General features: G+C 41.6%; 1 protein-coding gene across 5 annotated transcripts; it reads right to left on the reverse strand.

The window, feature by feature from the left end:
• Positions 1–345: 345 nt before the first annotated feature.
• TPMT (thiopurine S-methyltransferase) lies at positions 346–22,572 on the reverse strand. Of its 5 annotated transcripts, none has more exons than XM_063096799.1 (10): positions 22,489–22,572; positions 21,975–22,022; positions 16,814–16,997; positions 15,576–15,674; positions 12,313–12,445; positions 9,487–9,539; positions 8,756–8,830; positions 4,714–4,799; positions 3,121–3,165; positions 346–489 (listed from the first exon to the last, which is right to left on the reverse strand). In XM_063096799.1, exons 3-10 carry the CDS (start codon positions 16,951–16,953, stop codon positions 377–379), a joined length of 744 nt encoding a protein of 247 aa, XP_062952869.1. In that variant the 5' UTR covers positions 16,954–16,997; positions 21,975–22,022; positions 22,489–22,572; the 3' UTR covers positions 346–376. The 5 variants fall into 5 exon arrangements, with proteins under 5 accessions (XP_062952869.1, XP_062952871.1, XP_062952870.1 ...); XM_063096801.1 differs by having other exon boundaries at positions 15,582–15,674; positions 22,489–22,571; XM_063096800.1 differs by having other exon boundaries at positions 22,484–22,526.
• Positions 22,573–22,708: the final 136 nt, after the last annotated feature.

Genomic DNA, 22,708 nt, shown 5'->3' on the forward strand with positions numbered 1-22,708 from the left:
TTCTTCAATGGTTCTAAATTTCATGAAGGATGTCAGGTTTTTCTATGTCTATTATATTTTTTTTAGGATATATGCATTGAATTTTTCTTTTATTTTTTAATTATACAAGGAATACCATGTAAAAAATTCTTGCAATCTGTAAGTGAAACACACAGGTACAATCTTTCACTCCCAATCATACTCTCCTTTCCAAAGATGCTACCTTAACATTTTAGTATGTATTTTTTCCCCAAGGAGTTATATGCATTTTGAGCAAAGATCTATGACATGATTTATGAACAGTTTAAAAAATTAATCCATTATATTTTCAGACTTTAGCATAATTTTCAATTGCTCAGAAACATGTTGATGTTACTTGATTTTATTGACATCTCATTTACTTTTCTGTAAGGAGATATAACTTCTCAAAAAAGTAGTCAATTCCCCAACTTTTATGTCGTTCTTCAAAAGCATCAACATTCTCAAGACAATAAATATTGCATATTGTACCTGAAACAAGAAGAAAAGGTTACAAGTTAAAACATTATGAAGAATGACATCAGGGATTCTTCTAAAAATACTTCAAATGATTTTTATTTTGTTTTATTTTTTATTTTTATTGAATCAAAATTGATTATACATATTTTTGGGGTTCAACATTGAGATATGTTGATCAAATCAATATTACTAATATATACTTTGTTACAAATTGTAATTATTCTTTATGCCCCTTGTCCAATCCCTCCCCATCCCCCTTTCTCTCCCCCCTCCCCCCCAATCACCCTAGATTTCTTCTCTCCTTCTGAAAGAATAATGGTTACTCTGTTGATTTGTTGCCTAGATGATCAGTCCAATGCTGACAGGTGTGATCAGGTCCCCCAATACTATCACAGACCAGATGTTTCTTCCGTTACTATGAAATGGGTTCTGTGGAGACAGACATCCTCCTTTCTTTATCTCTGCTGGTGACTCTCCTTGTGTCATCTCACTCCAATGGCTGGCATCTAGCCGCCTTCATGGCGGCCATGGTTATCGTGGTGGCTGTGGTGGGCCACCCACATGGAGGAGATGTTTTTAGCCTGCTCTGCGGTGCTGGCAGTGTGCCTGGTTGTGGAGAGCGTCTGATCCCTGGTTCCATGCCTCAGGTCCCTGAGTGGGTCCCGAGGTGCTAGCACAGTGTGCCTGGTTGTGGGAGGGGGGTCCAGTCCCCAGCTCCTTACCCTGGGTCCCTAGGCAGGCCCTGAGGCACTGGAGCAGTGTGCCTGGTTGTTGGATGGGGGTCTGGTCCCCTTCTCCATTCCCTGGGTTCCAGGGTAGGCCTCAAGGTGCTGGCACAGGGTGCCTGGTTGTGGGAGGGGGTCCAGTCCCTGGCTCCATACCCTGGATCCACAGGCGGGCCCCTAAACGCTGGCACAAGGTGCCTGGTTGTGGGAGGGGGGGGTCTGGTCCCCTTCTCCATACCCCAGGTCCCCAAGTGGGCCCTAAGGCACTGGCACAGTGTGCCTGGTTTTGGGAGGCAGGTTCAGTCTCCTTCTCCATGCCCCAGGTCCCAGCGCAGGCCCTGAGGCACTGGTGTGGTAAGCCTTGTTGTGGGAGGGGGGTCCAGTGCCCTTCTCCATGCCCCAGGTCCCCTGGTGGGCCCTGAGGTGCTGGTGTGGTGAGCCTGGTTGTGGGAGGAGGGTCCAGTCCCATTCTTCATGCCTTGGGTCCCTGGGTGGTCCCTGAGGCACTGTTACGGCATGCCTAGTTGTGGAAGGGGGGTCTGGTCCCTGGTTGTTAGCTCTGGGTCCCTGGGAAGGTCTCTGGGCATTGGTGGTATGCCTGTATGTGGGAGTGGGGTCCAGTCCTTGGCGTCAATCCTTGGGGTCCTGGGTGGGGCCCCAAGGTGCTGGCAGTGTGTGTGGTTGTGGGTGGGGGTCCTGCCCCTGGCTCCAAGCCTCATGTCCCCTCGTGGGCCCCAAGGCATTCATGGTGTGCCTGGGCCGGAACTAAGTTTTTGTCCTTTGCTTGCTTCTAACCCAGGGGAACTTCCTGTGGGAACCAGTACTTGAGCTATGTGGTTGAGTTAAATTTCTGCTTTGCTGCTGTTTCCCTAGGGAAGACTTTTTGTGCAGCTCAGGGTTTAATGGTTGACCTTTAGGTACGTCCGTCTCTCCAGATACTCGGTGCACCTGAGTTGTGTAGAAACTCTGATCTGGTCCTGAGTTTTTTCATCAAACTGCACCCCATGCAATCTGCATTCCTGACCAGTCTCCTCTGAGTGGTCCTGTACTGACTGGGGGGTGGATCGGCTGTCCTTGCTGTATCCCAGTGTTCTCCTGGTGGGCCCGTCTCCCCCACTGCCTGTGCTCCAAACACTTCCCATGGGATGGGCTGTGTGCCGGTCCCTTGTGATGACTCAACGGCCTCTAAGTGGCTCCCCTTTTTCAGCTGTTCTGGCTCCTTGCTCCTGCGTGGGTCCACGGGAACCCTGTTAGTGGTCTTGCTGTCCTGGGGGCCATCAAAGTCCTCTTCTCCCTGCTGCTGCCAAATGATTCTATCTAAAGGGCACAGCTGCGGCTTCTGCTGGCTCCTGCTCCATGCGCTCCAGCATTAAAGCAGCTGTGGGCCAAAATGCTGAGAGCAGTTTTTTCTTTCTCTCTTCATGGTTTTGCCCACCTTCATGAGTTCCATAGGTCTCTCCTCCTCTTCCTCTGAGCTCCAGTGGCCCCAAGCTTGGCTGAGTTTACATTTTTATAGTTATAAATTTGTTGATTTGTGGGAGAGAGTGATGCTGGGGACCGTCTATTCCTCCATCTTGACTGGAAGACCTTCAAATGATTTTAAAAACAATATGTACTGAAGATTTTTCTCTTCTTTTTAATGAAAATGGGGAAATGCTAAGGATAAACTTTTTCACCTCTGAATTGTTACTATCACCTGTAACTCCCAAAAGCAAAAATAAATATGCAATCTCGCTAAGCATATAGCTAAAGTCATATTACAGAGATTGGTTCCTTTTCTAGGATAAAACAGTCTTCAATAAAATGGTCTCTACATTCAAAATTGTATAGACATTTAGATACTAATAGTTTACTAACAGCTCAAAACAGTTAACTGTGGACTTTATTTTAAAAGTTATAGAATGAGTCTGTAACTTACCGAACAACCTTTTAATTTCAGCATCTGGAACATAAAATGGTGGGCCTAAGTAAAAGAGAAATGTGAAAAATAATTTCCATAGATCTCCTAATTCTAAGGAGAAATAAACTCTCAGGGCCTATTTCTCAGCTTATTTCCGATGACCTAGGTATACTTATTCTATATGCAACTTAATTATCCAAATAGGTGAAGATGTGGCATGTTCTTATAATTGTCTGTCTGCAAATCTCATACCAAAGAAGTAAACTGGCTTCCTGAGAGGATGGCGATGTTACCTGCCTATCTCCAGCTTAGAAGAGATGGCCAAGCCAGCCACGGGATTTCAGAACGGTGAAATCAGAGTAGAATCCATTAGAAAATTCCTCTTGGGTATCCTTCATCTTCTGGGGTATTGATTTTCCACTGTTGATTGACTCCTGCACTCACCCACATTCTGTATGCTCCTCCCGCTCTGCTGCGGTACACTGACTTTGTAAGGAACCTTAGGCTCTGCCCCTTCTGAGAGCAGAAGTGTTCTGAGCCTCACTGCCAGACAGAGCTTGCTGTGTTTTTTTCCCACAGGGGAAAAAAAAAAAAAGAGGCCTTCCTTAGGCCTCCTGTTCATGAATGGAATTTAAATCAGATTAGCAGAGCTAACTTCTGCCTCTGTTAATTTCTATTTCCAACTGATTGTCTCAGACTTAATTAGGGTCACTAGGTCTCATCTTTTAATGAGTTTTTAAGACCTGATTTATTCAAATAGAAAGAAAACACTAGCATATGTAAATATTTATAAAACAAGGCATTTTAAAAAAGGCTCAATTAAAAATCAGAAAGGGGATTCTTAAATTGAAAATCAATGTATTTTGTTTTTACTTCTTGAAAATAAAATCTAGCCATGACAAAGGTTAAGTTTCAATCAATGTTCAAATGCATTGAGTCCAGAAGAAAACGTCCCTTTCACAAATTCAAAACAGAGTGATTAAAGGCTGGTTGGTTGAGCACAGTTGGTTAGAGCACAGTGTTGTAACACCAAGGTCGAGTGTTCAGAGCCCCATACTGGCCAGCTGCCACCCCCCCCCCCAAAGAATGCAATAGATAAATTATAAAATTTCAGAAATTAAAACAAAGCAATAGGTTAGGGTTCTTCCTGCACAACTCCTACCTCCCCATGTTCCACCTCTCCTCCCGTCCCCCTACGAGGGTATATTTGGGTGTGTATGCACAGCATCTGTCTAGCACATCCACCACCATGGATGAAATGGATCTGCAATATCCAGAGCAGGGTAATCAAATTTCTCCTTCTTCCTAATCAAGGGCTCTTTGATATCCCTTTGATGTCAGGATCCTCTATTTACCCCCTCTTCTATAGTTTGAGCTATGAGTGCTGAACAAAATGGGAAAAAAAATATAAGAAAAACTCGTACAGAGTGGGAAGAGAAAAAAATGTTTACACTTCCCATTAGTGAAAAATAAGACTTATCTTCATGTATACAACACATGTATACAAGCAGTATGCTTCCTATGAGATAAATCAGAAGAAAATAATCCTTATCTATGTCCTAGAATTAAATCAGGAAAGTAGGCCACTAGAAAAAGAATAAAAAATCTTACCTGCATGTTTAGTTGGGTCATAAGAAACAACAGACACGAGATAGTGAAACCCTTTTCTCAGCAGGGACAACACTGTATCTGCATAGCTGAAAAGAACACAAGAAGGTATACATTACATTTTTCTACATGGGTGAAGGCTGGAGGGGACAAGAGGCAGGGAAGGAAGCCAGCATTTACTTTCATCGACATTACAACCGGGGCTGGTTGGTCAGAGCATGACCCTGTAACACCAAAGTCAAGGGTTTGGTTCCCGTGTTGGCCAACCGCCAAAAAAAGAAAAAAAAAAATTGAAAAAAAAAAAAAAAAAAAGACATTACAACAACCACATGAAGTTGATTCTCATTTTTTCTTTTTCCTTTTGGCTAGTCAAGTGAAGCAGTGGGAGTAGACAAGGAACGAAGAAATCTGTAGCTGGTTGTGATCAATTCACCACCTCTGGACCAGCCTGATCCTCATTTTAAAAGCGAGAATGGGTTCAGCCAGTTATACGTGCTGCCTAAGCTGGGAAACGGTAAAAATGGCAATCAAATTGCGTTCTGCTTTCAGAGCTGGTCAGACCAGAAGGCATCATGTAAGGGCAGCAGAAACTCCTTCCAGCCTGATGTGGTACTCGGGGCCTGCTGACCTTGGACACGAACGTCCTGAAGGACTGCATGCTACTGTGTGCTCAGGGCAGTGGCTCCCAGACCAGGCTGGCTACCAAAATCACCTGGGCACTTGCTGGAGGAAAAGATGCTTGAGCTCCATCCCCACAGACTGATTTAGTAGGTTTGCTGTGGGGCCTGGGATGCTGCAGTTTAACAAATATCCTGAGTGACTGTGACTTCTCCAGTGGCACATAGAAGAGAGTTAAACCACAATCCCTTCCCTCTATTTAGCTGGAGAAAGACAAGACTACCAAGCAGGCAAAAAGTCAAGGTAGTATGAAATTCAAGTTCTAGAAGTGCGGCATAAACCATGAGAGCTGTTGGAACTGTCCTTCTCAGTAGGTGCCTCAGGGAGCAGGTGACACTCCTTCCCAGCCATGTCTGACTGGCATGCCCTAATGGGACCCAGGGCTGGGCCTGGTATGGAGTGATGAGATGGACTAATCAGATGACTACACTGGGAAACTGAGTTAAGAAACCCAAAGAGTGGCTGCCAGTTTGCTGCAGTCATTGTACTGAAGGCCGGGGCTTCTGTGCTGAGTGGTGGCTGGAGTTGAGGCAGCTGAGGCTTGTGAGCAAGTCAGATATTTGGGAATAGAAATGGAGGAAGCAGAGGAAGCTGAGTGGTCAAGGTAGGAGGGCAGAGGGGACACATGCAGAGAGATGGAGAGGCGGTGAGGGACAGGCAGAGACGGACAGGCTTCCCTGCTCAGAGGGAGGGGTCCTGGCTCTTGGCGCTCCAGTTTCCACAGAGCCTGGCTGTACTGTGATCCGAGTCCAGAGTTCTCTGAGAAATCAGGGAGGCTGTACACTGTGGGCATTAGGAGTGTGGACTCCGAGATGCCTGAGCTCAAACCCCAGCTCCTCTGCTTACTGGCCATGTAAGCTTGACAAATTCATAATTTCTGCGTGCCTCAGGTTCCTCACCTGTAAAATGGGGCTAAGACTAGTAACTATCTCACAAGTTGCAGTGAGAATTCAATGAGCTAACACATATAAAGTGCTTACAACATTGCCTGATACATAAATGATAATTGCTCAGGGTTAGCTACCATTATTCCCTTCTGCATCCTTGACAGAAGCTCCCCAAAGAGCTGGCTCCAGTGGATCGTTCTTCCTTGCAAATTTCTGAGCAGAAACCTTTCCGTCTTAACTTTCTGATTCTTGTTTTTAAGAAGAGGCAAGAAGAAACCTGCTGTCCCCATGAAGATGGTCAGTCAGACTAGTTTGTCAGCATTTCCTAGGACTGACAAACTTCACTCTTCTTGGAATGTGAACTTTCTCTCTCAATCTCAAAACATTCAGAAAAATGAGAGAGGTGTGCCCCTCTGATTTCTGTTAGGCAAGAGGCTCAAGAGTCACAGCAGAAAACACATCAGTACTTGACAATGTGCAATCTAAGCAGAAAGACACCCAGTACTCACAATAGTACTGAGATGAAATACTGACATAATAAGATCAGTGAGAACATATCTTTTTGTTGCTTCAAAGTAAGTAGTTATCCTGGTAACAAAGGCCAACATGTTCTCAGGTGTGCTTGGGGCTGTGACACCACACACACACACACACACACACACACACACACACACACACACACACACACACACACACACACACACACACACACACACACACACACACACACACACACACACACACACACACACACACACACACACACACACACACACACACACACACACACACACACACACACACACACACACACTGTGAATGAAACAGCTCAGAATCTACTTGGATGGCCTTTATCTAAGGACAGATGAGGTGGTGTTGGTTGGTAGGAAACAGTGTATTTTCTTTGGTTTAAATCCAGTTTGCTTTCATTCATTCATTCAAGAACTACTTATGAAGCTCCTACTGTGTGCTAAGTATATACTATGCTAGATGTTAGGGAACTAACTATACACAGTGTATGTGGTCTGCCTTTGGTCTGTGCTTGGGGACTTCCAGTTTGCTCTCCACTGCCTTGTGGACTTTACCATGTACACCAAAGTCCCCAGAGGGACTAACCTCATAGCAAAGATGAACAGCCTCAGGGAGTGGGAAACACCTACAAATTTAAACATTTAGCAGAACTGAGTTTAGTATACAAATGTGGTGCTTTATGGAGACAAAGAGTTCTCAGGTGATACTTTGATAAAGGACACTGATTTCACATGGGAAATGCAAAGTAGACACTGGAAATGTGATGTGGATGTGTGGGAGAAAGAACAGAGCTGACAATATAAAAATCATAGGGACAAATATTACGTACAATTTGTTTAGTTATTTCCCCAACCTCTGGTGCATATATGTGTATATATATTTAAAAATATATATACACACACGCACATATTTAGAACATAGTAGGAACTTAAAAAATACGCCTATTTGTTGAATTACTGAGTGAAAGTAACAAGAGAATTGATCATTAAAGGATTGAATATAAGATAGAAAAGCAAAAGGCTGAGGATGGTCAGTCCCTTAGGGAATGATGACTTTCAGGCATGTGAATCTCAACTCTGTCACATACTGGCTGCCTACTTTGGACACATAACTTAATCTCTTTGACCTTAGTTTCCTCATCTGTATAATGGAATAATGCTAGCATATACCTTGCAGGATTGTTCTGTGAATTAAAAGTATTAATCCATGTAAAGTATTTCAAACAATGCCTGGCACATGCCAAGCATCCAGCAAGTGTTACCCAGGAACATCGGTGGAGGTGGTGATGAGGGTGTTAGTAGAAATATTCCAGTTTTAGGGCCGGCCCGTGGCTCACTCGGTAGAGTGCGGTGCTGATAACACCAAGGCCACGGGTTCGGATCCTATATAGGGATGGCCGGTTTGCTCACTGGCTGAGCGTGATGCTGACAACACCAAGCCAAGGGTTGAGATCCCCTTACCGGTCACCTTTAAAAAAAAAAAAAAAAAAGAAATATTCCAGTTTTGCGGAGGAATGACTGAGGCTTTCAGAAGTTGGGCCGAGCCCATGGCGCACTCAGGAGAGTGCAGCACTGGGAGCGTGGCGACGCTCCCGCCGCGGGTTCGGATCCTATATGGGAATGGCCAGTGCACTCACTGGCTGAGTGCTGGTCATGAAAAAGACCAAAAAAAAAAAAAAAAAAGAAGTTGGGTACTTTGACCAAGACAACACAGCTTGGAAGTGTCAGAGCCACACGTCTTGTACTCAGGTCCCTATAGCCAAATTTTTAGACAAAGCTGGTATTGAATTTAAGTCTTTTAATTCTAAATACAATAAGCTATCTCAAGTTGTTGAAAGTCTAGCTAATTTCCTGGAACCCAGAAAAAGTACAGTATACCAAGAAAAGAAGGCTTAAAAAAAAGAAATAAAAAAGGAAAAACCAACATAATTTAAAAACCATATTACTTACCATTTGCGGTCCCTTGGATTAACAGCAACTAATGCTCCTCTGTCCCAAATCCTGTCAAATTTGCCAATATTTGTTCTACCAGAAAGAGAGAAAAAAAAAAAAAATGCAACATTTTAGGTAAGAAAATTCAAATCTTTAACATGACAGTGTTCCTCATGGTGCATGTTAGTACTTCAATCATCAAGAAATTGGGATCTCATGTCTGCTTTTCCTCATGGAGTCTACAGGGATATGTTGGCCTGGGTGTGGGGAACTGTCCATCTCCTAATAGTTTTAGGAGCCTGTGGCAGCAGTCTCCTCATTCTGTTTTGACTTGGGAGCAAAAAGGGGGAACAAAAGACAGTGTGTGACAACTCTGCTCCTAGCTCCTGGCTCAGGTTATCAGGGACTTTCAGGAGGTGGGATCCCGCCTCCCTTGCACCTTGCAATTCATTTCTTTTACAGGCCCAGGTGCAAGGTGGAAGATACTGTCTTATTCTTCTCTCCTTTCCCCTACCTGCCTAGGGTCATAATACTGTTTTCCATAGTTTGGGAGCTATTTAAGGACAAACATATTAAGTGTACAGACATCTAGGCTGTGATGAAAATAACTGCAGAACAGAGACCCATATCAGTGCTTTATGGATGCTACACAAGTGGATGCGAGTGATGAAAAGACCCCTACCCCCATGCCGGCACTGCCTCGCAAGCACTGAAGTTTTTAAAGGTTCAGATGCAGTATTCACTCCTACCTGGGAAGATCAAAAATGCTGCAACAGTACAATGAAATATTCCCCGAATGACTCTGTAATGACACAATGAAAAAAAAATTTTTTGCACTTAATTAGGAGATACTTGAATGGTTAAGGCAAGAAAGGAGGGCCCAAGCAAACCAAAAGTGGTAGAAAGAGAATGCTTATGAGAAATAATTAAAGTAAACAATTTAATGGCACTTTAATGGCACCTCATTTTTTTCTTCTAAAACCAGTGTGGGGTTCTTTTTGGTCAATTGGAAGATGAAAATCACAGAGAGGGTAACTCTGAAGATCAGTTAGATATACTTTGTTTCAGAGCTTGTTAAAATTCTAGCATTGTTTACTTGAGCAGAGTACTGATATTCTGATGCTGCTAAAGATAAATCCACAGGTCAATCAGTTACCCAGCAGGCTGATATGCAATGGTCAGATATTTTCAATTATTCAGGAAAAGAGCAGTTGTACTACTCCCTGCTTTTTGCTCATTCATTCAGCTGATGAGCATTTATTTACTGAGCACCTAGTGGATAGAACTACCCTGAGTTCTAGACAGTGGGTGTGCATTTGAAACAGTCTCCGATCGCACTGAGGACAGCCTGGAGCAGAGAGGCATGGGCACAGAGAAATATTATAACATGGAATGGCCCGTACTGTGATGGCTGTGTGCCCAAGAACTATTGCAACACACAACACAGAGCAGGGGACTGTCTGGGAGCCTTGGGGAAGGCTGAACAAGAAATGGCTTCCGAAAGGGTGCATCGGTGTACCTGCTGACATTACAGGGGGTGGACTGGGGGTATACACTAGGGGGAGTAACATGACACAATTTGAGAAGTCTGGGAGCTGGGGGTAGGGATGAAGGGCAGAGTAGGATAGCTGCATCAGGACAGGCTGAATTTTATTCTGAGATGTGGCGTATACACAGGTTTACAAGTAGAAGAGGGAGGGTCTGTGAAGACCAGCCCAGAAGCCCTGTGGGGGTCAGCCCAGAGATAAGTGGGCTTGCAGGCAGGGAGAACAGCCAGCAGATCTCAAATCAGGCTGCAGACTGAAATTGCTGGGCAGCTTTAAGTGGCACTGATGCTTGGCTTCACCCCTAAAAGATTCTGATTTAATGGCCTGAGGTAAGACCTTAGCATCGGGAATTTTTTAAAGATCCACAGATGATTTCAAATGTGCAGCCAGGGCTGGGAACCAACGTTCCAGAGGAGGGTGGAAAGCAGGACTAGCCTCTTTGGACTCAGTAAACTCCTGGAATTCTTAGATGATTTGAGAATGGGGTGGGAGGAAGCTGTAAAATAAAGTACTATCAAACCTCCTACTGATCTGAGCAATTAATTTCAGTATTTAGAAAAGAGTACTTTGTGAGAGACTACATGCACATATGGACGATGCACAGACCATATATGACAAAAGAACTCTGACCCACAACCTCTGCAGCAACCAGCCTGGAGAGCCAAACCACAACCTCTGCAGCGATTTGGTCAGTGACCACCAGCTTCCCAAATTTTTACCACTACCCCCTTCTAACTCAGGGCCAGCCACAGAAAGCCAAATATGCTCCCTAAACCAACCACATAGAATGCCCCACTTCCAGCTGCCCCCCTTGGGCTCCCCTACACCTGCAGCCTTCGCTGTTTTCCACTATTCAGCTCCCCATACCTCTGCCTGCCTTTGAGTCTCTGCCAAACCCAAGTGGCTGACTCCCTCTGAACAAACAGCCTCTGCTTGTTCTCATTTGTGTGGTATTTATTTTTTGGTACATTGGTGGTGAAGCAGTTCCACTGGATGCTTCTGGTCATAAGTTGAAGGCAACTCTCAAATTTATCATTTCCAGCCCAAACACCACCCTGTGCTTCAGAGACATAAAACCCTTGCCATTCCACAGGTCCCTTACGCTCATCACCTCTAAAACAAAACTCACTTTCTCTGCTCTTCGACTTGCTTCTCCTTTATTCCCCACCATCCGACCAGTCACCTGAGATGGAAGTATGAACTTGTCACACCCTTGGTCCTTAGTCAGTCATGTAATCCTGCTGGTCTGACATCACACATTGCCTTAGTTCACATTATGTGCCCTATATGCCCCTGTCACACTCTTTGCTCTGCCCTTCATGATCTCTCTCCTGGGTCACTGTCCACAATCTCCTGTCCGGTCTCTCTCCTTCAAACTACCTCCCATGAGGCCCTAACGGTGATTTATCTCAAAAGGAAATCTGGTTGTGCCTGCTCCTATATAACACCCTACTGTGCAGGATGAAGTCCTAGCTTCCCGGGGCATCTGAGACCATGGACCTACACCCCTGTTCTTTGTCCCCGTGCTGCAGGAAGCACCCTCAGGGTGGGCTCAGTGACTCTCCTGTCTGTTCTCATAATACCCTATGTCGTTATGCTTCACTCCATGTACTACAGATAACTTTGTCCCTGTTTCTCTTCTCTCCCAGGCTAAGTTATTCCTTAGGGTAGGGACTGTGTTATCTTTATCTCTCCAGTGTCTTACGTAGGGACTGGCACAAAATAGGTTCTCAGAAAATGCCTGTTAATAAAAACAAAACAAAACTAAAAACTAAAAACAGGAGAACAAAGAGGGTTTGACCTCAGCTTTTACATACAGTATATGTATATCTATATGTATCTATTTAGCTAGCTATCATTTATCCTCTATATTTTAAAGCCCTAGCTCCTTACATTATCTAATGTCCAGGTAAATCTGTGATAGCGAGCAGCCATCTGACATTTGTATAGTGTCTTCATTCACATATGCAGAGGAAAACCTTTTTTGTGGGGGTGTGGAAACAATTATTTACCAAAACCAAAACGAACCTTAAATACTTTGGCACCAGGAATTCCAGTGATTGGTTCTTCTGAGTAAGAAAGATTCTGCTCCATGAAAAATTCCCGTATCCCAAGTTCACTGATTTCCACACCAACTACACTGTGTCCTAGGTCTGCAAACCTGCATAAAATTATATTTTTACACTTAAATTTTTATTTTAAATTCAGTACTAAATAAAGGTGTATACCCAAATAAACATATATTTTCCTTAATTTTAAGGGATTTATATGAATCCAGGTTCATGGGGTTTCATAGAATATGTAGGAAAGTGGATCTATATATTCTTAAAACTTGTTTTATATGAAATTCTGAAATATTGATTTATATGACCTTAGGAAAAAATTAAAAATTCAAAAAATTACATCTTAAAGAATTGATTTAACACAAATGGACTTGACTAGAGGAAATGCTTTTCAACTTCCCTAAATCAGTGCTGTCTATTACAATTTTCTGCAATAATGGAAATGCCTATATTTGTGCTGTCCAATATAGTAGCCATTAACCACATGAGCTATTGAGCTCTTGGGATGTGGCTAGTGTGACCAAGGAATTGAATTTTAAATTTTATTTAGTTTAAATTTAAATAGCCACATGTGGCTAGTAGCTACCATATTGAAGCGCAAAGCTCTAGAACATTAGTATCCATTTCTATAATAATCTGGTAATTTTAATTTATTTACAATAAAAACTATCTAAGATTTTATTTTATTACCATTGGAAAATAACTAATATTTTCCTGGTAAGCTTTATAATTAGAGAATTCAGTCTTGGGATGTTGGAATGGTACTAATGGCACAAATACCTAAGCAAAATAATGATTTTATGTCAAATTAAATAAAACCATAGTTCTGCTATAGTATAACATATGCTTTCCTTATAATCACTGCAGTATGCAAAATCATGCAACAAAAATCACAAGGCTGTTGCAGAAAGTGGGGGCTAGGGTGTATTAAAAAACTTTGTCAGTGCCACATTAAAAACAAAAACGGTGGGAAAAGAAGGAGAGAAAAACCAGGAACCTAATAATAACAGTTTTACACATGTGAAATGGTTAAGAAATAGATAAGTACTGCAAAATGGTTCTTTACTCTGAAGAAGACCTAAAGTTCCAATACTCAGTAAACTGGGTGTTGAATGGGCTGCATTTTGTAAGTTACTGTGAAATGGTAGAAGGAAGGTTACTGAAAATCAAACGGAAAGCTATAAACACCAGCTGTGGGTGGGAGAGGCTCATAGCACCTGGAATAAAATGAAGTAGCAGGGAGAGGTTTGAAGTATGTGTACGTGTGCATTTTGTCTTTTCATACACAGCTTAGTTCAGCTGGGCATAGTTTTCTGTTTTCACCTAAGGTTTCTTGAAGACAAAATCACACATAAGCCAATGCAAAATTCACTTCATGCTCAGATTGTTCCATAATATATCAGTTAAGTGAGAACAAAATTCAAATTTTCAAAACAAGAGGTAAAGCAGGACTGATTGTACCTATTATCTACACAAGAGTACACACTTGCAACGTGGGCAGAGCATGAACGTCTATGGTTCTAAAATGAAACATATTAATAACTTGTCTTTCATATTTCTTAGGAAATTTGGAAGCTAACATAAAGGCAGTATTTTTTTATTCTGTACACAGTTTTTGAAGTTACAAAATGTAAACAAAAAGTTATTCAAATTGGCTGCATTTATTTTTATTTCCCATTCGCACAGGGAAAAATGAACCATAGCCTGCTATAGACTGGCAATAAAAACAAACATTTCATTTTAACGCTATTTGAGGTTAGTTCATGGTCAGTTTATCTATTCAAACCTGATGTCTGCATAGATCTCAATATAAAGATTAGTTACAAACATGAAAATCTTCTAATAACTTAACATGCAATTACATAGCTCAGTTCTGATATTTTTATTATGAATGATTTTAGATCCAAAATGCTCAACAATCACTTTTAACTGGCTATTTCATCCTATTGTTTTCCTAATGTTGCCTCAAAACCTTTCATAGAGCTATATTTATGACAGCACTGTAAGACAATCCACTTACGGAGTTAATATTTCTCTTGTAGGTAGTTTCCAAAGTAACTCTCTCTTCTGGTTTAATGAGTTGGGTAAGATAGAGGTTTAATAGTACAGTTTAAAACTTCTCAATTTCATGGCCACATTTGAATCTTAAACCATAGCAGCCATTTAACAAACACTCTCAACTACAAGTTCACAGAGTGTGGGCTGGTTGCAAAATTTCCACCACCTCTGCTTGAGAATCAACTCCATATGTATGCTCTGTGGGTCAGTCATCAATATTTACATAGGGAACAGGGCATTTTTAAGTTACTATATTTCACATATAATAACCTTTTTCACGCATCCTTTTTACTTTTCTGCTTAATGATCAAAGTTCTCAAGATTCAAACTTATAAATGAATTCATGTCTTGCCAGGTATGATTGAGTCTGTACATTATCATTACAACAGAGCTCTGTATAGAGAATGATTTTGAGATGTGTGACTTTAGGCTAACCAAAATAACAGTGGCTTGTTAATTAATGTGAATTCTCTTCACAGAGAATTACTCACAAGGGATACCTTCTTCATCATTGGTTTTACAACAGTCACTCATGATAACAAAAACTCCTATGTGCCCATAGCGGGAGGGGAGAGTTGAACTGAACTGTGGACTATAAACACTGTCCTGTAAAATGTTGTAATTCATTTTGGATTTTTCTGTCCGCCCTCATTTCAAAGATTTAAAATTAACTTAGCTAAATTCTTCAGCCACCTACAAAAACTAAACCACGTGCAAAGATCCAGGAGATGTAAGAGGAAAGCCTGGTTTTTCTCCCCCATTGGTTCCAAATGAATTTTTTCTTTAAAACTAAATACGGAAAGACTATGTCACATCTATTTCTTCGAGAATATTATCTCCAACTGTGTACCGATCACTAATAGTCTACTAAAGTTAAAGAATCCCTGTGCATTTCCTGAGAATGGAATTTTTTTTTTTTTTTTTTTTTAAAAGATGACCGGTAAGGGGATCTTAACCCTTGGCTTGGTGTTGTCAGCACCACGCTCAGCCAGTGAGCGAACCGGCCATCTGTATATGGGATCCGAACCCGGGGCCTTGGTGTTATCAGCACCGCACTCTCCCGAGTGAGCCACGGGCCGGCCCAAGAATGGAATTTTTAAACCTACATCCTATTAAATATTCACCCGAAGAATTCCTCATGGAGATGAGACTGTGTTAGTGCTTACGTACTCATACCATTTCATCTCAACTGCTTTTCCACAAAGAGGAAAAAATACCCTCAGTCCACTCTCGCCTTTAAGAAAAGTATCCAAATGCTTCTTTAATAGCCTGGGGAGAAAAAAAAAAGTTTTTTTTTTTATTTAGCCCAATGCACAGAGGAAAGGAGTATAACTGTATGATACTAAGTACTTTTCATTTATTATCTCACTGAATACTCCCAACTACCTTAGCAAGTAGGTAATATTACAATCTCTTGCTCAGTCACACAGCTAGTTACTAATAAACCTAACTTACACCTGGGGCATTCCTGATTAGTAATTAAAAATGAAAAATTATTTTTTCCTTGATATGTTTTGTAAATTTGTTATTAATTCTCCAAATATATACTTTTTTTTTTTTTTTTTTGGTCAGGGGGGAAGGGAGCCTCTGAACCCAAGAATTTATAATATTTGTTTTATGGCAAATTTTCAAGACATGTACTTGGGTCTCAGAAGTAGTTCTGAAAAATTTAACTCTTGTAATTAATTCCTTCTCTAGAGATGTGGCTCTTCTCAGGCCATCCACACAACGGAGGTAACTCATACAGTGTTTCTAGGATGATGTCCCAACTGCCACTCAGTGTGCAAATGTGATGATGATAATAATGATGATGATGATGTCATTTCCGAGGAAGTTTGGGTGGCTGCCTAGAACAAGGAATGTCTATAATGACCATTTTACCCAGTAATGGCCCCATGATTTATTGCTGCTGCTTTGAAGACTACTACTACTAATACATTGCTCACCATCCTAGCTCACTTACTAAATTCTCTCAACTTCTCTTCTTCCACCATATAGGTAATGCTTTGACACCTGAACACATGCTACTGGAAAACAAAGTGAGAACACCACCACTTTTCAGTATAAAGAGATGTAAGCGTAAGTGTTGCTTGAGCATCTGCTGTACGAATAAACACTCATGACCATACACAGATGCTGCAGGAGATTAAAAAAAGACATACTTCATACATCTAAGATGCCTTCAATTGCAATTAACACCATTATTTATATACTGTGGGAAGAGAAAACACTGCCAATTAAACTATGACATGCCATAGGTGCATTCTGATTTCAGAGATGTGAAAATATGAAAAAATAAAAACATGCATGTAAAAATCAGTCAAATAATGTGTCTCTATATTACTATATCTATTTGAAAGTCAGGTTCTCAGAAGTCATTTCTCTGATATATATCAAACATTTCTTACGGATGTCCTTGCTCCTTATGAAATCCAATTTTGTGGTTCACCCACTTGTCTTGCCATTCTTCCAGAGTTAGTGCTTGGTTTTTCTGTACCTCAGTATCAGGGCACTCTTCAATATCAAGTAGAGTTCTTGTATCATTCATAGTTTTGTAGACCCCTTTGTCTCACAAGTAGATGTCTCCAATGCCTAAATGGAAAATATTTGCAATGTTGTTATTTAAGGGCATTATAATTCTATTGATGAATGTTTTAGTCCATTTTGTGTTGCTATAACAGAAATACCTGAGACTGGGTAATTTATAAAGAAAGTGGTTTATTTGGCTTACGATTCTGGGATAGCTGCAGCTGGCATGTGCCTCAGGCTGCTTCTATTCACGGTGGAAAGTGGCAGGGAGCCAGCGGGTACAAGCAGATCACATGACGAGAAGAAGCAAGAGAGAGAGAGAAGGTGCCAGGGTTTTTTTTAAGCAACGAGCTCTCGCAGGAACTAATAGAGCAAGAACTCACTCATTAATCCCCCTCCCCCAGGGAGAGCATTAATCCATTCATGAGGGATCCTCCCCGATGACTCAATCAGTTTCCAACACTGCCACACTGGGGATCAAATTTCCACATGAGGTTTGGAGGGGACAACACATCCAAACTCCATCAATGAACTAAATGAAAACCAACGATCCTTAGCAGTATGATTTTGAAAAAATATTTCAACATCCAAATAAAAACCATACAAAAAATAACGTTTGAATTCGAGTCTGGTGGTAGAGGCATACCTCTTATTATACATTAGGAAAGATGTTTAAATAAATTAAATTATATTGTAACATTAAAGTAAAAAGGTAAAGTAATTAAGTTAAAAAACGGGAGGGGACAAAATTAAACAGCATTTCAGAGTTTATAACTTTTGTAAGCTTTGAATTTTTTTTAGCATCTTACACTCTAATTTTGAAAATTTATTTCAATATTTACTTCTATCAATGTTATAAAATGAGGGGACTTCAAAAGGTTCATGGAAAGATTCATATTATCTTTTTAATTCTATTTTTCCATAACTTTTTGAAGTACCCTCGTAATACAGTTTAAAGAGTTCAACAGGGCTGAGCCCATGGCGCACTCGGGAGAGTGCGGTGCTGGGAGCGCAGTGACGCTCCCGCCGCGGGTTCGGATCCTATATAGGAATGGCCAGTGCACTCACTGGCTGAGTGCCGGTCACGAAAAAGACAAAAAAATAAAAAAATAAAGAGTTCAACAGATTTGAATTCACTGAACTTATTTGAACTCAGAGCAGTGCTCATTGCCAATGAGACAGGCAAACATCTTTAACTCTTTTAGCTGAGTCTAGAAATCCACCTCTATATCTCAAATTAGAATGCTTGTTTTGTATCTTCTTGATTTCTCATTTCTAGGTAGTATCTACAATTTAAGCATTTAGCTCTCTTTTAACTTTGCAACACACACACGACATCTTTCCAATACAGTCGTAGCATACTTTGGATTAAATATTTGGGGTGCAAATTATTATGACTAAGTAAATACTACTGGCAGCTAAGCCACATAGTATTCATGATTACTTTTCATTTTCTATACAACTTTTTAATTCTGTAGTTAATTACTGTCTCGCTTTCTTATTTATGGAATTTCTATGTACTTGTTACTAAATCAACTCTAAGCTCTGCCCATTGTCCCTATCTCCTCTCTATATACCCTCAATCTCTTTAATCATCAGATATCCTATCAGTATCATCTTTTTGGAGAAGGCTCTCTTGGAGACTTCTTACCTGGTTGCTCTCTACTGGTACACAACTAGCATTCTGGGATCTCTCTTGATCATCATCCTGGAGTTTTCTTTCTTGTCATTTGCTGAACCTCCTATTTCCTTTTTCCCATGGTGGTTTTTTTTTTTTTTTTTTTTTTGCTTTGTTCACCACCCTTATATCGGTAAAGTACAAATTCCAGTGGATTCCTGAGAAAGGGCGTATGGGAGGCATTAACCTATTCATGATGGATCTACCCCCACTACTCAAACTCCCTTCCACTAGGCTCCCTGTAGTGGGGAGCAGCATCCCAAGGCAGGCGCAGGGCAGCTGCCACTGGCTGAATCTGTCCCCAAAGACCTCTGGGCCTGTGATGGAAGGGGTGGCCTGGAAGATCTTTGAAATGCCTTAGGGGCTATTCTGCCACTGTCTTTGCTGTTAGCACCTTGCTGCTTTCTAGTCACACCAATGTCTTTAGCAACCACTCCCTCTACCGCACCCTTGAATTATTCTCCAGAAAATGCTTTCATTCTCAACCACACAGCCAGGCTGTGGATCTTCCAAATCTTCAAGTTCTGCTTCCCTTTTAACTATAAATTCCATCTTTAGGTCATTCCTGTCTTCACTCATTTTACTATGTTCACTTAAAAGCAACACCTTCAATATTTTGCATAAAAATTTCTCCCACCAAATATTCCAGTTCATCCCCTTAAGTTTCACCTTCTGTAGCCCTTGGGCATGGACACAATGCAGCTGAGTACTATGTAACAAAGGTGACCTCTGTCCCAGTTTCTAGTAAGTTCCTCAGTTCCATCTGAGACCTCATCAGAATGGCCTGTACTCTTCCTATTTCTATCCACAGCCTGGTCACCACCACTTAACTAATCTCTAAGAGGTTCTGCCTTATCTTCAACACCCCCACCAGAATCACCCTTAATGCTCTGTTCACTGCAATCATCTTTTTCTAGCCTGCTCCTCCAAACTCTTCCAACCTCTGCCCAGTTCCAAAGCTGCCTCTACATTTTCAGGTATCTGTGTAGTAACACCCCACTCCTCAGTACCCATTTTCTGTATTAGTACGTTTTTGTGTTCTTATAGCAGAATATCTGAGACTGGGTAATTTAAAAAGAAAAGAAGTTTACTTGGCTCACAGTTCTGGGGCAGCTGCAACTGGTATGAGCCTCAGGCTGCTTCCACTCACAGCAGAAGCTGAAAAGCAGCTGGTGGGTGCAAAGAGATCACAGGGTGGCCAGAGAGGAAGCAAGAGAGAGGAAGCGGGGAGGAAAGACAGGGCCAGACTCCTTTCAACAACCCTCTCACAGAAACCAATAGAGCAAGAACTCACTCACTCTCCACCCTCCAGGGCATTAATCTATCCTTAAGGGATGCAGCCCATGATCCAAACACCTTCTACTATGCCCCATGTCTTAAAGGTTCTACCTCCCAACTCTGCCACATTTGGGAATCAGATTTCAACATGAGCTTTGGGGGAAACAAACATATCCAAACTATATCAGATTGCCTTAGTTTTTATCTTTCTACCTTTCTGTTCAGTTTTTCTTTTCTGTTATCAAGTCTCTAATTTTCACGAGCTCCTTTTTGTTCTGTGATGTTCTCTTTTTATGTTATTCTGTACTTATTTCATGGATATGTTATTTTCTCTAATTTATCTGCATAGCCTGTTACTTACAAGTTGCTTTTTCTGTTGGTTTGTTTTGGCCTCTATCTTTAAAATTAGAGACTTTCCTCAACTGCCTAGCAATTCCTATCAATTGCTCATATTTAAGAGTAGGTATCAAAAAGCTGATTAGAAGTTTAAGAATGTGGGTGAAGCTCATTGTCTATAAGTGTCACTGTAGGATGATGTGAATGGATTTCATTTGGAAACCCAGATGTTATTAGCTTTATTTTCTTTGGGCTGGTCAGACATTCCATAGACAGTTCTTCCAATTTCTGTTATAAGGATTAAGTCTTTGGGGCCACTGTTCTATACCAACATAAGAAAAGGATAGAAGTGTGTGGGTGTGTGTGTGGTGCCTGTGTTCAATTAATCTCCATATTTTCAGTATGTTACTTCTGTCCATACTGTGTACTGTATCTTCCCAATCTAGATAATCTTTGTTTTACCTTCTCCGGGGAATAAACCCCCAAAAGTCTGCTGGTGTAACAAGGGGCAGACATCAGCTTGCAAAAAAGTTGAGAAAGGGATTTGTGGATTTAGCTTTTCTGAACCAGAATTTCAAGCAATCCTCGTTTCAACCACACCCATGCATTTTGGGAAGGTACCTGTTGCTGCTAATCCCGAGCATTTGAGGATTCTGTAATAGGATTGCTCAATGGCTTTCCTCATTGCTGGTTTAGAATTCAGCTTTCTTGAATCAGCAAAATCCTTTCCCACTTCCTCTATCTGCCTTCTATATACTGAAATTGTATTGCTTTTATCTCCTCTCCTGTCCTCTGTATCTTAGTGGTCTATGGCTTTTTAGAAAGTCCTGTTATTGTTTTGGGGGAGTTTCAGGTCAGAGCAAAAGTAGGTGCATTGGTCAATATTATATCTTTATTCCATAAATTTGTATTTTCAGATAATTTTCTTATAGATTTTTTTTTTTTTTGCATGGGAAAATGCACATAAAGCGAATTGAGAAAAAAGGACATGCAAACATAACTTCTGATCCATCTGAATGTATGAGGAAAATGCCTGTCCTTTCAATGTCAACTTTGCAATATTAAGGACAAAATAACATCCTAATTCTAACATTCCCTTTAATCATTAGTGAAACTGGTTTAGTTTGGTACGTTATTATTCGCGGGTCTAATTTAATGATTTATCCATGAAATAGCAAACATCGTGTCAAAAGTGGGAATTTCAGGAAAAATTCCCCTTTTGTTGCAAAATTTGGCCTCAGTGTGTTTAGGATTTAGGGAGAAAACACAGGAACATAAATTCACTTCTCAGCAAACATTTGCTAACAAATGGCTTTTGCAAGGCCCTGATGATGTCAGGAAGTGACTTTCAGAGTTTTCTGAGAGGTCAGGGAAAATATCTGATTATAGTGGGTACAGAAAAGCAAAAGAGTTACAGTTTTACTATCCCCGTTTTAAGCCAGAAACTCTGGAACATAAACTAGAGGCTTCATAAAGCAGTTCTCTACTTAAAATAAAAGAGAAGCATAATCTTTATCATAGAGCCAGGGCAACCTAAAATTGCATAACTCTCTTCCCTTCACATAAACTTCAACTATAACAATATCATGAATGTAATTTAATCACTTAGCTGTTCTAATAACTTCTCAACGTGTACTCCACTTGTCCACCTCATTTCTGGAGAAATCAAGAGTTTCTTTTTATAACACAATAAAAGTGCACATTGCAAGCATCAGGAAAGGCAAATTTCACAAATAATTCCTACTTACATAGAGAAATTGCCGATGAAGTCCTCAGGTTGTTCTGGTCTCCTTCACCTTTTGGAAAAAAATGTTCCTGCTTTAGTTTTCTTTCTAAATTTCGTTAAATTGAAGAGTAACTTTCCTAAGCTGCACAAATCTTAAGAGTATGGCTCAGTGAATCTTTTACAAATGCACCACCACAGAGCAAGAGAGAGAATATTTACAGCACCCCCGTTTCCCCGTCCTGAGAGCATCACTCACTATTCTGGCAGTACTTCACTTTTCTTAAAAATCACTAAGACACAACAATGCTTTGCGGTCTCTTTAAATCATGGACTCAGAAAGGTCATTCATTGCTTGACCTCGTTATTCCCATTCCCCTCTTCTGCCCCTTGAACCCCACTTCAGGGCTCGAATTCCTGGACTGTCCACGCTTGTCAGGACCCCCCACTCCGGAGAATCCTATCACAGGCTCACATACTTCTAGCATGGTTCCAAGTCTCCCCCGTACCCTCTCTGCGCTCCGGGGAGCCTACCTCACCTTCAGCGGGTTGCCAGCCACTGCCACTGCCGTCGCCGCGGGCTCCGGGGGCACCGCCTGTTCCCCGCGCCCCGCCCCCGGGCCCGCCCCCTCCCCGGGCGCACAGACCCCGCCCCGCTCCCCAGGCGCCGGGTTTGCGCAGCGGCGGAAATGGGCCGGGCGGGGCGAGCGCCGCCGCTGAGAGGAAGGCGGGGACCCAGCTCCTCCCTGGTCCCTCCGG

The sequence above is a fragment of the Cynocephalus volans genome, chromosome 5 (assembly GCF_027409185.1).
Source record: "Cynocephalus volans isolate mCynVol1 chromosome 5, mCynVol1.pri, whole genome shotgun sequence".
NCBI lineage: Eukaryota > Metazoa > Chordata > Mammalia > Dermoptera > Cynocephalidae > Cynocephalus > Cynocephalus volans.

Bases quoted from the DNA above. Each gene is read 5' to 3' on its own strand.
- TPMT (XM_063096799.1), bottom strand. From the start codon at position 16,953: ATGAATGATACAAGAACTCTACTTGATATTGAAGAGTGCCCTGATACT. The intron at 9,540-12,312 runs GTTCGTTTTGGT...GTGTCATTACAG, and splicing joins CTGGTGCCAAAGTATTTAAG to AGTCATTCGGGGAATATTTC. The intron at 8,831-9,486 runs GTAGGAGTGAAT...TCTTTCTGGTAG, and splicing joins AGCATTTTTGATCTTCCCAG to AACAAATATTGGCAAATTTG.